This window comes from Pelodiscus sinensis, unplaced genomic scaffold (genome assembly GCF_049634645.1).
Source record: "Pelodiscus sinensis isolate JC-2024 unplaced genomic scaffold, ASM4963464v1 ctg69, whole genome shotgun sequence".
NCBI lineage: Eukaryota > Metazoa > Chordata > Testudines > Trionychidae > Pelodiscus > Pelodiscus sinensis.
Genome location: NW_027465915.1, coordinates 143,871 through 157,834, shown reverse-complemented (window position 1 = coordinate 157,834; position 13,964 = coordinate 143,871). Strand labels below are relative to the sequence as shown.

The window sequence follows — 13,964 nt, the reverse complement described above, 5'->3', positions numbered from 1 at the left end:
CTTACCTCCCTATTTTTGCCCTTTGTTTGTGCCCAACTCCTTTGTCTCCTTGTTCCTGGTACCTGCCTTTTGTGATTGATAAGAAAGTTGCTGATGCATTATGAAGCGCTTCTGGCCACAATGAATGGTTGGCCGAGATATGCATAGATATTAAAAGCTTTAGAAAGGGGGGTGAGTGGCCTGGGTGAAGAGCTTATGACGCGACGGAACTGTCTTTATAAGCCTACCTGTTACTAAAATGGGGGCTGGTTTTCTTTGGAGACGGGCCGCTCTCTATGGTTGTGTGCACTCTACAACAAAGAGCTTGTGATTGGACCTTGCTGGTGTTGCCTGTCTCTTTGCGGTCAGACAACGAGCCGAGCCGTCTGGGCTGGAGTCCCTGACACTCCCATCTGGACTGCAAGTATAGCACCGAGCTATGCTATCGATCTTGGCACAGCAGCCCTGGCTTGGCTGCAGTCTTAGGACTCTCTTCTAGGCTGGGCAAGCTGCATGGGGTGGTGTCAAAATTTCAAATGGGTTAAAAGCTTTGAGGCTGCTTTTGAACAGTGGAGCAAAAGGCCTAGCCCTAGCTCATGATGACATTTGCATGATTACATTTCAAACAAAAGTTTACATAGGTGTTAATGGCTTACAGTCAGAACAGCTAGGTGCACATAGAAAAATCTATTCCATACAAGCATGGAAAAAATCTTCACCTGGATGGAAAAGATGAGGGAAAATTGGTGCTGACCCATTCAGGCCTGGAACCTTGGCTCTGTAGCCTGTGGTTGTTGCTCTCAGAGGACTCTGCTGGCCCTGGAGCCAGGACCCCACTTGTAGGTGCTGCTCTGAGCTCTGAAGTTGCCATTCTAGGCTGATGGGGGAGAGCTCTCCTGTTGGCTTGACTACTCCATCCCCCACAAGTAGTGACATCCAGGTTGTCAGGATAAGCTCTTTCACCACCATAGAGCTGTCCACACTGGTGCTTATGTTGATGTAACTTACGTTGCTGGGTGGGGAGGCAGGGGGGATTCACAACACTTAGCACCATAAGTTTGGAACAAATAGAAAAATGTAACGTTAACAAATCACCGGGACAGGACGGCATTCATCCAAGGGTTCTAAAAGAACTCAAATGGGAAATTGCTGAACTATTTTCTGTGGTTTGTAACCTATCCTTTGTCAAAGTCAGACAGGACTCACAGATTTGTCAGACAGCTCTGTTTATTAGCAAAGCTGCTCTGCTAAATTCACCCAGAAAATGTGTGCGCCATACAAGGTTCAAACCCCTTGATTTATACAGTCAAAAGAAAGCCAAAATTAACAGGATTAAAAGAGGGGCAAAACTTCACATAATTAGTGTGAGGCTGGTCAAGTATCTTCATTTCCACATCAAGCACACAGCAATCTCCTGTCCATATCTCCTTAGTTATCTCAATTGCTTTCTCCCTAACAGCTAATGTTCCTTTTCCTATTAACTCTGGCTAGCACTCTGATCTCCATACCTACAAACAACATTAACATCCTTTTCTTCTTCCTGTTCAGAGACAAACAGTATTCCTTCAACTTATTCAATTATTACAGCATAATTCATCTTTCTCTTATAGTATAATTCTTTCTACTTTCACACCTTTAAATCGGCTTCCGTACCTAATGACTGGAAGATAGCTAACGTGACACCAATATTTAAAAAGGGTTTTAGAGGCGATCCTGGCAATTACAGACCGGTAAGTCTAACTTCAGTACTGGGCAAATTAGTCGAAACAATAGTAAAGAATAAAATTGTCAGGCATGTAGAAGAACATAATTTGTTGGACGAAAGTCAACATGGTTTCTGTAAAGGGAAATCATGTCTTACTAATCTATTAGAGTTCTTTGAAGGGGTTAACAAGCATGCGGATAAGGGGGGGTTAACAAGCATGCGGATAAGGGGGATCCAGTAGATATAGTATACTTAGATTTTCAGAAAGGGACCTTGTCAAAGGCTCACCAAAGGCTCTTGTGTAAATCACATTGCCATGGGATAAGAGGAAAGATCCTTTCATGGATTGAGAACTGGTTAAAAGACAGGAAACAAAGGGTAGGAATAAATGGTAAATTTTCAGATTGGAGAGGGGTAACTAGAGGTGTCCCCCAAGGCTCAGTCCTGAGACCAATCCTATTCAACTTATTCATAAATAATCTGGAGAAAGGGGTAAGCAGTGAGGTGGTAAAGTTTCCAGCAGTTGATCAGACAAATTTTGGCGAGGCTTCACACATTGCTCAAGCAATTCTTCACAGTTATGGGTATGTGGTTTACCATCAGAGGGTAAAGGAAAAAGAGTAGCTGGGTTAAGTACATTACATCTTTGAATTACCACATTTGGGGAAGAGAGGATAACATTCTCATACCGGGTTTGTCTCTGAACAGGCAGGTGCTGGGTGCGGTGTCGCTGTAAGAGAGCAGAGACAGCATGAGGGACCTGTAAGGTCAGCAGTAGCTGCAACTGCCCTCAGACACGGTGGGAACCCCTGGGCTACTGAGTCCAGTGTTGCAGAAAAATAAGCTACTGGACGAGGTGTGGGTCCAAGGGGTTGACAGAGAACTCCAGCTGCAATTCCATCCTGTTCATGACAAAATAGAGTAAAGGGCTTGCTATAATTAGGTAAGCCCAGAGCGGGAGGCTGTGAGAGAAGAGTTTTAAGGGAAAGGAAAGCAGATTCACATTCTGGGGACCAGGTCACTGGGTCAGGAGCTGAGTCTAAGAATAGAATAGTAAGGGGTCTGGTGAGTCCAGAAAACTTAGGAATCCATTGTCTGCAATATCCTGCAGAACCCAGAAATTTGTGTACCTGAGGTTTGGTGAAAGGGTGAGGAATGGAAAGAACTTGTGAGATTCACTCAGGTGTTAACTGGCGGCCATCTCCTGAAAGTAAATGTCCCAAGCACTGAACTCTTTGTTTTACAAATTGCAATTTGGCTTTGGAAGCCTTGTGAGCCTTTTCAGCATGACACTTTAACAAATACAAGGTATCAGTTTTACACCCTTTCTCAGTTTTGCTAGCAATTAACACATTATCAACATACTGAACCAACACAGAGCTGCAGGGAAGAGGGATAGAATGATGGTCAGTTTTTTAAAAACTGAGAAAACAAGAGTAGGGCTTTCACAATACCTTTGGGGAAAACATGTCCAGGTTAATTGACGACCCTGAAAGGAAAAGGCAAAGAGAAATTGGGAATTCTTATGCACTGGAATAGAAAAGAAGGCAGAACATAAATCTATTACAGAAAATCATTTAGAAGTGGGTGGAATAGAGGAAAGAATAGTAGCTGGCTTAGGTACTACTGGAAATCTAGGGATTACAAACTTATTAGGTCTTGTACAAATCTATAGATTTGCTTACCCTGTCTGTTAAATTTTTCCTCCTTTTTCACAGGTAGTATAGGTGTATTACATGGTGAAGTTGTATAAACAAGTATCCCTTGTTCAAGGAGGGAAGAGATTACAGGCTTAATGCCCTCTTGTGCCTCCCTAGACAATAGATACAGGGGTACCCTTGGGAAAGGCTTGTTGTGTCTGTATGTTATTTGCACTGGGGTTGCAGAGGCTAGCAACCCCACTTCATTCACAATGGGCTGCCCACAATGTCATCTGAGAGGTCCAGGAGGGGTGCATGTCCTGAGGTCTCATCAGATTCCCCTGAGAGTAGTAATGCCATCAGATTTGGAGCCTGATAGGGGAGAAGGTCAACAAATATCCCTTCCTCTGTACAGAGAAGGTTTGCACCCAATTTACACAACAAGTCATGTCCCATAAGGTTTACAGGAGAACAGGGAGGTAACAGGAAAGAATGTTCAGCTGACAAGGGTCCAAAGCGGGGTGGGAGTGCAGATGGCACATCTGGGGAATCAAGCTGTTTCTTTAGAGTAGCCAATTCTTGCTGCAGCTTTTCAATAGAATCTTTTGGCTAGCCATACTGCTCTGATTCTTTTTCTTACTGTCACATCCTCCCAGAGGCACCAATATTCCATCTGGTTAGGATGTTTTTCCTCGAGGAAAACTCTAAGATAAGCTAGCTTTTGTAAATCAAAGCTCTAGTTGCCATTTATTCTGGGAATTCCCCTGAGTATAGCCATTCCAAATGCTCAATAATTTCTCAAGCCTCCTTAGTTTCAAACCTGCAGGCAATACCTAGCTGACTGATCGTCTGAGACAAGGGAGTCCCAGGCTGTGAGAAACCTTTCCCCTCGGTCGGAAACACATTCGAGAAAACAATCCCACCCATGTTAGCACCCTGTCCAAGGACAGCACAGGAGCCCAACAGTACTACCCTCTCCAAGGATAGCACAGGCGTCCAGCAACACTACCCTCTCCAAGGATAGCACAGGCGTCCAGCAACACTACCCTCTCCAAGGATAGCACAGGCGTCCAGCAACACTATCCTCTCCAAGGATAGCACAGGCGTCCAGCAACACTACCCTCTCCAAGGATAGCACAGGCGTCCAGCAACACTACCCTCTCCAAGGATAGTGTGGGAGTCCACACAAACTGTAAGCTTCACTCACACTCCTTATGTGCTGGGGGAAACTGCCCTTGCTTTCAGCAGCTGTGCAGTGACACTGACAGCACTGATGCAGCTGCGGTCCCATTCTGGACTTCACTCACTCAAAACCATGTGCTTGGACTCACCACCAATCAGTCATCAACACAACAAAATCCAAGCCCTATTTGGCTATACCCAGTGTTTTCATTTTAAATCTCCCTCAAGCCTCTTAAAGAAAATTTTGGAGTAAAAGATGACTCTTACCGCCAGCTGATGACGAGAACAGGGAGGCGGACTGGGGGATTTTAAATGGATCCCTTACCCTCCAGATGCGTGCTGTAGTCCGTTCCCATTCCCCGTCATCAGCCTTTCCAACTGGAGTTCCAAGCCATCCCACTTCTGACACCAAATTGTGGGGGAAATCTCGCTCCCCTGGGGTACAAAGCCCCCAGAAGGGTCCGAGGCTGGAGGTCAAAACAGTGAGGCAGGAGAGAAACCTAGAAGGAAAACTTTATTATGCATTCATGCAGTCTGACAGCTACCAGAGAGCAGCAGCCAGCCCTGAGAGACAGTTTCAGGGATTCTTTATACCAGTGGTGCCCGCGGGCGCCATGGCGCCCGCCGGGGCATTTGTAGGCGCCCGCCGACAACCCGGGCTGGCCCCGCCTCCGGCGCACTGGAGGCGCCGGCCCCAGGCGCGCGACACTCACCGGCGCATGGTGCGCGGCGCTCGGGCGGCCCCAGCCCCGGGGCACATGCGGGCGCGTGGCACCGGTGCCGGCCCCAGGCACGCAGCTCGGGCGGCGGCGCCAGCCCCGGGCCCACGGCACAAGGGGCTCGGGCGGCCCCGGCCCTGGTGTGCCCCAGGACGTGCGGCCCCGCCCCCGGGCGCCCGGTGCGAGTGTGGCCCCGCCCCCGGGCGCGAGTGTGGCCCCGCCCCCGGGCGTCCGGTGAGTGTGTGGCCCCGCCCCCGGGCGCCCGGGAGCCCGTAAAGGTTGGGGACCACTGCTTTATACAGTATGCTCAGACAGTTTAGTTGTTGATTGTTTTCTTTAACATATCAAGGTCTCAGCAGAAGTACTCTGAGACATTTCTGTTCACACCAGGAGTGCTAGAAGTAAGTTTTACAGTACAAAGGCACATGAGAACCTGAGTGGAGGAGTCTACAAGGCAAACTGTGACAAAAATAAGGGTTTATATGACAAATTGTGACAGACTAGGAGTCTCCATGAAGTTGAGATAGGAGGCATTGGAAGGGTCTTGATTAGAGTTAAGATGATTTCTCTCTGATACAGGGAGAAAGGCCTGGAAAACTTTTAACTCTTACTGCAGTTTTCTTTTAGAGAGTTTTGATTTCCTGCACAGTCCCCCCTTTGACACAACTGGAGTTATTGGATTTTTCTCCCACAAATGTAATGAGTGAAGTATGAATGCTGGTGCATAGGTCTGAGACTTGAGCTGGTCCCAGCTGCACCAGAGCTGTGAACGCAAAGGAAGGTGGTGGGGGGGAGGGTCCTCTGAACCGCGAGACTCAGCAGATATGTGCGGGAGTGACGACTCCCCTTATTTCATGAGCTGCTAAGGTTTGACATTCTAGACCCAGCAGACTCTTTCTTTAGAGTGTGTAGAGTTAGTTTAGGTGGGGGTTAATCTAAACACCCTCCACACTGCTGAAAGGCACCCCTGTGTACTACATGTACGTGCATAATGGTCCAAGGACCTGTAAGCATTTAACAAATTTGAAAAGAAGAAAAATTAAAGCCTGAGGGATAAAAGTAAAGCTCAGAAAAGCAAAAATCCTCCCTGCAGTAAGATATGTAACTTAAGTTGCTGCAGCGCCTCTGTGCCAAAATAATGCACAAGAAGTTGGAAAAAAAAAGATTTCTCAGTTAGCACACCCGTATCAACCAAGCTTGGCGGGTGGGGGAGAAATCTGGCACAACATCACCCCTCTATCCCTCTTTATAACGCATACACAGATAGAGAGGAAACATGAAAAATAACTGAAAGGAATTAGCTTTTCCCTTTGAAAAACACCGGCTCCTGTAACAAACTTGCCTGCAAAACACCAAGTGTAAAATAAGTTTAACAGTTTAAGGGAAGTGTTCCTCCAAATCCTAAAGAAGAAAAAAATTAAGCAATATTGTAATGTGTAAGGAAAAAAAACTGCTTTAAGAAATGACTCCTTGTTTCTTGTAGTCTTTTTTGGTCATCTCAGCAAAGAAACAGTCAAGTTAAACATTTGGCTACAGACACTTTGTTAAATCTATTAAAGGGAAAGTAAGGAATTCTACTGAAACTTAATTGGTTAACTGCATAAAAGAATAGAACCTATACATTGTAAATTTGTAAAACCTGCACCCTAAGGGTTAAATGTGTCTTCCAAGGAAACTAATTATTGTTTAAAAAAATCCAAGCCCAGAAACTTCACTGTATTTCTGTTCAAGGCTGAGTTGATAGCACTTTTGGCTTGCTTTCAGATCCAAGGTTGTGTGTGTCTGCAAACTGCCTGTCTGTTCTGGAAGGGGGGAAGGCACTGTCCCTCATAAGTAAGTCTGTAACATTGCATGTGATTCTTTTCAGGAAAAGAAAACCTTTTTGCTTGCTAGAATAGTAACTAGCAAGCACCTTGTTCTAAGAAAGAGTTTCTGTGGCAGTAAATTATTTGAAGCTTCACATAAAAAAAATAAAAAAGCCTGGTCTGCAGTACAAGAGGAAAACTGAGGCATGTCACTGTTGGGGAGGGCTAGCAACTCTGAGGTAATTCAAGGGAGTGGAAGGTCACGAGTACCGATGAAGCGCCCTTGTTCTCAGAAAGTTGCAGCTCACTTGCCCATAGAAGTGGTAAGGAACTAGCTGTAACTGGTTCCCCAAACAGATCTTAAGCAGTATTTTAAGTTATAATAGGCCACCCCAATGGGGGTACAAGTGTTTTCTTTGTCTTTCAGATCATCAAAAAGCGCTAATATCAGCTGAAAGTTAACTGAAAAAACCAAACAAACCATGGTTCTGTGTCATGACATAATAAGTTTGTGTTCTGTGTTCTGTCCAGATTTGTATGTGGGTCTTGATTTTGCTATATGTATTTCAAACATTGTTGTGTGTACAATATTGTTGTTTTAGTGAAAGAATAATTAAAGTCCCTTGAATAATCTTAACTTTGTGCTTTACACAAACGGTTCTTGCTTTTACAATTCTAGTGGAGTTTTAGTAGCAGGCTATGCAGTTTGTATTGTCTAGAATGTAGTGCAATCTGCTCCTCTACCTGCTGTTTTTCCCTTCTCTCCTATCATTGCCAGCTCCTACGCCATCTCTGTCAGAACTGGCCCTCCTGCGAGACCAAGCCCCAGAATCAGAAAAGCAGGAGTGCTCCCTAAATTGTCACACATTGGCAAAAGGGGGGATGGTAGCAACCCTAAAACAAAATTGGTTTGCTCCTAAATTCTCCCAAGCAGCCAAAGATTACTGTCTGGCTTGCCCTGTCTGCCAAGCCCACAACGTGAGTAAACCTGTAAAGACAGTTCTGGCAACCAGACCTTCACCTTTAGGACCATTTCTGAATTTAAAAATGGACTTTATTCAATTGCCTAAATGTCAATCTTTTGAATAATGTGCTGGTTATTGTTTGCTTGTTTTTGAGATGAGTAGAAGCTTATCCCTGCAGGAAAGCAGAAGCCATCACAGTGGCAAAGAAACTTCTAAATCATTACATCCCATCATGGGGAATACATCTTGTGATCTCCAGTGATAGAGGTACCAATTTTACTGGACAAATTGTTCAAAAACTGGCAAAGTACTACTCTTTCAGACAAGCACTGCACTGTGCGCGACACCTGGAGAGCGCAGAAGCAGTAGAAAGATGAAACAGGATTTTAGAGAACAAACTTGCTAAAATATGTGAGAACTCCGGTTTAACATAGGTAGAAGCACTTCCGAATGCCCTAATGAGCATGAGAGCCACTCCTAATAAAAAAACTGGACTCAGTCCATATGAAATTGCATGTGGCCGACGTATGAGATTGTTAAGCAGCCCAGAAATTGACTTGGCTGATGCCACACTTATTAAAGGAAGCACAGTCAAGTATTGTCAAGAACTTATGAGGTGTGTACAGTCTTATCATTCACAGGTTAAAGACGCCTTCCAGGAGGCCCCGACTGAGCCGGGCCATAAACTACAACCAGGAGACTGGGTTTGCATGAAAGTTCACCCGTGGAAGACTTCCCTGGAACCCAGGTGAAAGGGTCCCTACCAAGTCCTTCTTACCACTTATACTGCTGTAAAGAGCGAGGGATTGCCCGCCTGGATTCACGCCTCCCACTGCAAACTGGTTCCTACAGAGGTTGGCCCCAACAAGGAGCACCGCAGACCTAGTACCAGAGACCCAGGTCCAGAAGCAGACGGGGATCAACGCAGGCTTGGTACCGGCAATCCAGGCCCAGAAGCAGACGAGCCTGAGAGACCAAGGCTAAGGTACCAGCTGCGGCCCAAAAGAACCTGCCAGCGTTAGGTGAAGCAAACTACGAAGTCCTGAAGAACAGCCAGCATGAGGCTGGACAAACAATTCATGTTAAGCTCATGCTTAATCTTGTTTTTAATACCTAGCAGTTATAACCTATATGGTTCAAATGTGTTGATGCTTTTAATGAACCAAGTTTCCCAAGAATTTAATTCCACAGGTTGCTGGATATGTGCTCACAGTCCTGTACATTCAGAAGGAGGCATCCCAATGATTCCAGTCCCACTAAACAACACTCAAATGAATGGCACACTGTTTAGTGAACTAAAGCCAAATGATACTTGGCAGGATAAAGGGTTTACTAACCCAGGGTATATCCGCCTAGCCTTGACCCCAATTGGAAAGTACTGCTGGACATGTAATAGTTCAGGAGCCAGGGTAGGAATAAGCGAAAACGGAATGGCCCTAGACTACGTCCTAGCAAATAAGGGCAGGGTTTGTGCCTTAGTAGGAAGAGAATGCTGTGTGTATATCACTGACACCAGCAAGGAAGTAGAGGAAGATGCCTCAGAAATTGAAAGAACTGTAGAAAGCCTAAGACAGGAGGAAAACTGAACCCTTTAGGGTTAGTTGAGAAGCTAGTTTGGACATGTGAAAACTTAGATTCTGCAAGGTGTAGTTTTAATATTAGCTATATTCTTTTGTGTTTATTTTTGTTTCTTGTTAATCAAATGCTATATTTCTTGTATTCTAGAAAACACAAGACAGACCCTTACCAATGGGAATGTAGAACTCATGATATTAAAATATGATGAGCAAGAAATGTATATAAAGGCTTTGATGGAAATGGAGGCATGAAATGGCTTCAAAGTTAGCCTTTAAAAGGCTAAAAGGGGGGATTTGTAGAAACCATTTAGCTAGAAGCCATTCATATTTAGCTAGAAGCCATTCTGTATAACAAAAGCCATTTCAGTTTCTTGTGTCTGCACGTACACTAGAGGGAGTGAACTGGCCTTCACCGAGGTGGGGAGAGGTCGGAAGGATGCGCTGTTGGAATGTGTTAATGACCTATTTTGAACTGAAGCTCAAACTCCCTCTAAACCTGTTTCTTTCTCTGCTGATAGTAATTCCTCTTTGAAGTTCGCTTTGATTTCTTGACCTGACGTCAGACTTGTTTGGTTAAGGGTATAAAATACTAGGATTGATTGTATTAGCCAGCCTTACTGGGCCCGGCTTTGCTAGGACCACGTTTGGCTCACTTTGCTTTTATTGGCCAATAAAACTGTCTGTTTAGCCGCGTAAACCGAATGAGGCTTTTGCTTCGACACTAGTGTTTCTCAAACTGGGTTGTGACCCCCCAGGAGGGTCATGAGCAGCTTAGAGGGGGGTTGCAGCTGGATTGGGCTTTTCAGGTCACGCTGATAGTGTCGGTGTTCTGGGTTCTCTAACGAACTCGAGGCTAGCATTACAGCCACCATATGCAATGGCACCTCAGCAGGGTTTTGTGGGTCTGAGGCTGACGCTATGGCTGCAGTCCGCAGCGCCGCCTCAGCACTTCCCAATCTATCCAAGGTTCATTTTAAAGCATGCCAAAGCGTTCCAATTACCTTCTCTGCTTGGTAAGTATCAGGACCTATCTTTTTTTTTTGTTTTCTATTCTCCAGCAATTCACCTAGGGTATGGATTAAAATACTATGTTTAGCAGTGCCAAAGGGGGTTTTTGGTCTAAAGTCAGTAGGTTTTGAAGGGTGTCCTACTTTCTTTAGTATTTTTTAATAGAGCTTAAAATATTTTCATTGCCCCCAGCTTTTATTAACTCTGGTCCTTCGCTTTCATTTATGGGGTAGAAGGAGAGATGGGGGGTTCTGAGTAACAAGCATCCTAAGCCCTCTGTGGTTACCTGTACCTGCCAGACTTTTGCTTCCAAACCAGTCCCAATGGTTAAGATAAGCTTTTGAACTAAATCTGGGGGGCTTCGGTTTTATTCAAGTTGGTGGAAGACAATATGCTGATACAAGTCTTCCATAGACTGGTTGCCTTTTCCACATCTCCAAGGACATAAACCACATCCTGTTCATGACGCCATGTGGCTTAAAGTAAAAGGTTCGGAAATGTGGCTAGTCCCAGGAAGGCGCAGAAACAGGCAAACTATTACTAAATATCTTTTAAACTTTTATTAAAGGGCTTCTACGTATAAATTATGATTTTATCAATTTCTTACATACGTAGGCACTAAATAATTATTAGAATGTCCAATAAGCAAAATGCAATACAGTGAAGAAAATTCTTTGAGGTTTCTCTAAATTCCAATAGTTGTTAACAAGGGACTAGGGATTATTAACAGTTACATTTACATCAGTCTTACTTATAAGACTAATCATTTATCTAAAACTTTTAACACTACTACTTAACAATACCTCTAAACAATTTCAGATAACAATACTTACATTTAACAGACACACAAACTACAACAACAACATATTTGGTATTCGTTATGTTTGGTATACGTTACGCTCTACAGGAACTCGTTTGGTTCGGTGAGCGGGAGGTAGCACTCGGGTGATCAGTCCTCGGACCTGGCTCATATTCCGCCATCCAATGTTTATTCGGGATTCCTCAATTTGATACAGGAGGGGAAGCTGTTTTATAGAGAAAGCTTTTGCACACTTTTTGTGATAGGCTAGCAGACCCTGTCTGTTAAGCTACAGGAGTAAGGGGGTGAGATGGTTTCCTGTTTTTCCTTTTCTGCCTTATCGGGCATGGCACAGTCAGCACAACCAGCACAAACTTTACATGAACTTTTCAGGTCTGGTTTTGGTTCCTGTTCGTCGCTGATCTTTAAGTTACAGGCAGTCCCCGGGTTACGTACAAGATAGGGACTGTAGGTTTGTTCTTAAGTTGAATCTGTATGTAAGTTGGAACTGGCGTCCAGATTCAGCCGCTGCTGAAACTGATCGCCAGTTCTAACTTACATACAGAATCAACTTAAGAACCCCAAGCGTCCCCAAGTCAGCTGCTGCTGAAACTGATCAGCAGCTGATTCCAGGAAGCCTGGGGCAGAGCAACTCTGCCTCAGGCTTCCTGTAGTCAGCGCTGGTCAGTTTCAGCAGAAGCTGACTTGGGGACGCCTGGGGCAGAGCAGCTGGGGGGGGAGAGCAGATGGGGTGCTGCTGGGTTGCACCAGTAGCGCCCAGAGCGGCGCTGCGGGACCAACCGGCAGCACCCCAGCTGCTCTGCCACAGGCGTCCGGAGAAAAGCCTAGTCTGCTGGGGGGGGGAGGGGGCCGTACTAGCTGTGCCCCCCCACCCCCCACCCCAGCAGACCAGGAAGACTCAGGCGGCGGACCGAGATGCACCGCGGTCCCACCGCCTGGGTCCTCCGCGGCTTTGCTCCCCGTCTCCCTGGTCTGCTGGCTTTGCAAAGCCGCGGGGGGGGGCTCGGGCAGCGAGGCACCCCAGGCACGCCTGGACTGCCCCGCCGCTGGCTTCCCCGCGCTTTGCAAAGCCGCGCGGGTGGGGGGGGGGCGGCTCGGGCAGCGGGGCTACCCCGCTGCCCGAGCCCCTCCACGGCTTTGCTCTGCGTCTTCCTGGTCTGCAGACCAGGGAGACGCAGAGCAAAGCCCCAGAGTACACAGGCGGCAGGACCGCGAGGTCCCGCAGTCCGTGTACTCTGGGGCAGCCCCGTTCGTAACTGCGGATCCGACATAAGTCGGATCCGCGTAAGTTGGGGACTGCCTGTACATAGTATAAGGGTGTTCATCAAGGGGAAGTTGGCCTTTTGCTTGGATGGCAATACACGCGAGAGGCCTGGCCAGCAAAGAGCCTGCTTTCACACCTTCTTCCTTCCTTCCCAGTCTCGCCGGGCCTGGGATCTGTCAGCCTCTCTTATTCCTTCTTTCACGCCCTTAAGTTGCACTCCTACCCCCTCAGTCCTCCTCCTTCCCAACACTGCTAGCCTGCCATATCGTTCCCTAATCTGCTCCCTGCACCAGTTATCCCTCCATTCATGGGATCCCTTAACCCCCAGCTCTCCCCAATTCCAATTATTGTTCCGCATGAACTTGCTGAGTTGGCTTTGCCTGCCAACCTGGGGTCCTCAAACACTCCTCCATGCTCTCCTCCATCTCTGGAGCCTCTAAATCCCCCAAACTCTGTGCCCCTGGGATCCTTAGATCTCTCCCCTCCACAGTGCAGCCCCCAATACCATGTATTCAAGATAGTCAGTTATGTAGAGACCAAAGTAGGAAATGAACTCCACCACTGATCACCCCTTTGAGACTCTATTCTTCGCAGTCCTGCAGTCTCCCTCCACAGCACATGGGCAGGTCTGCTGGGTTAGCATCTCCACATAGAATCATAGACCTGGAAGAGACCTCAGAAGGTCATCAAGTCCAGCCCCCTGCTCTAGGCAGACCAATTCCAACTAAATCAACCCAGCCAGGGCTTTGTCAAGCCGAGACATAAACACCTCTAGGGATGGAGACTCCACCTCCTCCCTAGGTAACACATTGCAGTGCTTCACCACCCTCCTAGTGAAATAGTTTTTCCTAATATCCAACCTGGACCTCTCCCACCTCAACTTGAGACCATTGCTGCTTGACAGATGGTGGTCTTTGGAGCCTTCAAAAAAGTAGGGGACAACTGATGATTTCATCACAGGCCAGGAGCTTCCTTTTGGGTACGAAGAATTCTGCTGGGTCTGCTCTGGAAGGAGACTATTTGGATGTGGGCTCAAAGCGCTCTTCTCCACTGGTATTTCTGCAGTGCCAGTGGGAGGGTAGAAGCCAGAGGCATACTTTATATGTGAGAAGCGCTTACGCGACATTACGGACTGAGATGCCAACGTGTTCACTTTTCCTAAAGTGCTGGATTCAGAACCAGGGGAAAAAGTCAACTATTGGAGACTCCTCCAGTTCTGCGATGAAGAGAGAGAGAAAATGAGACTATGAGCAAAATTAATGCAAGTCAAGAGCTATTCCAGGTGAGCATCTCCACGGGT

The 13,964-nt window shown here is 46.4% G+C and overlaps 1 protein-coding gene across 14 annotated transcripts in view; it reads left to right on the top strand.

The window, feature by feature from the left end:
• The window catches only part of LOC102446721 (SRSF protein kinase 3-like), an 82,704-nt gene extending 72,051 nt beyond the window's left edge, over positions 1-10,653 (top strand). For 2 of the 14 annotated variants that reach the window (XM_075916683.1, XM_075916682.1), the window contains exon 13: positions 8,637-10,653. Coding sequence is in view for 3 of the 14 variants with exons in the window: in XM_075916685.1 (XP_075772800.1) it covers positions 6,990-7,123 (134 nt within the window). In the remaining 11 variants the exon portion in view is untranslated. Of the gene's footprint in view, positions 1-6,989 lie in introns of all 14 variants that reach the window. The other 12 variants (XM_075916676.1, XM_075916678.1, XM_075916674.1 and 9 more) reach the window with 12 other exon arrangements.
• Positions 10,654-13,964: the final 3,311 nt, after the last annotated feature.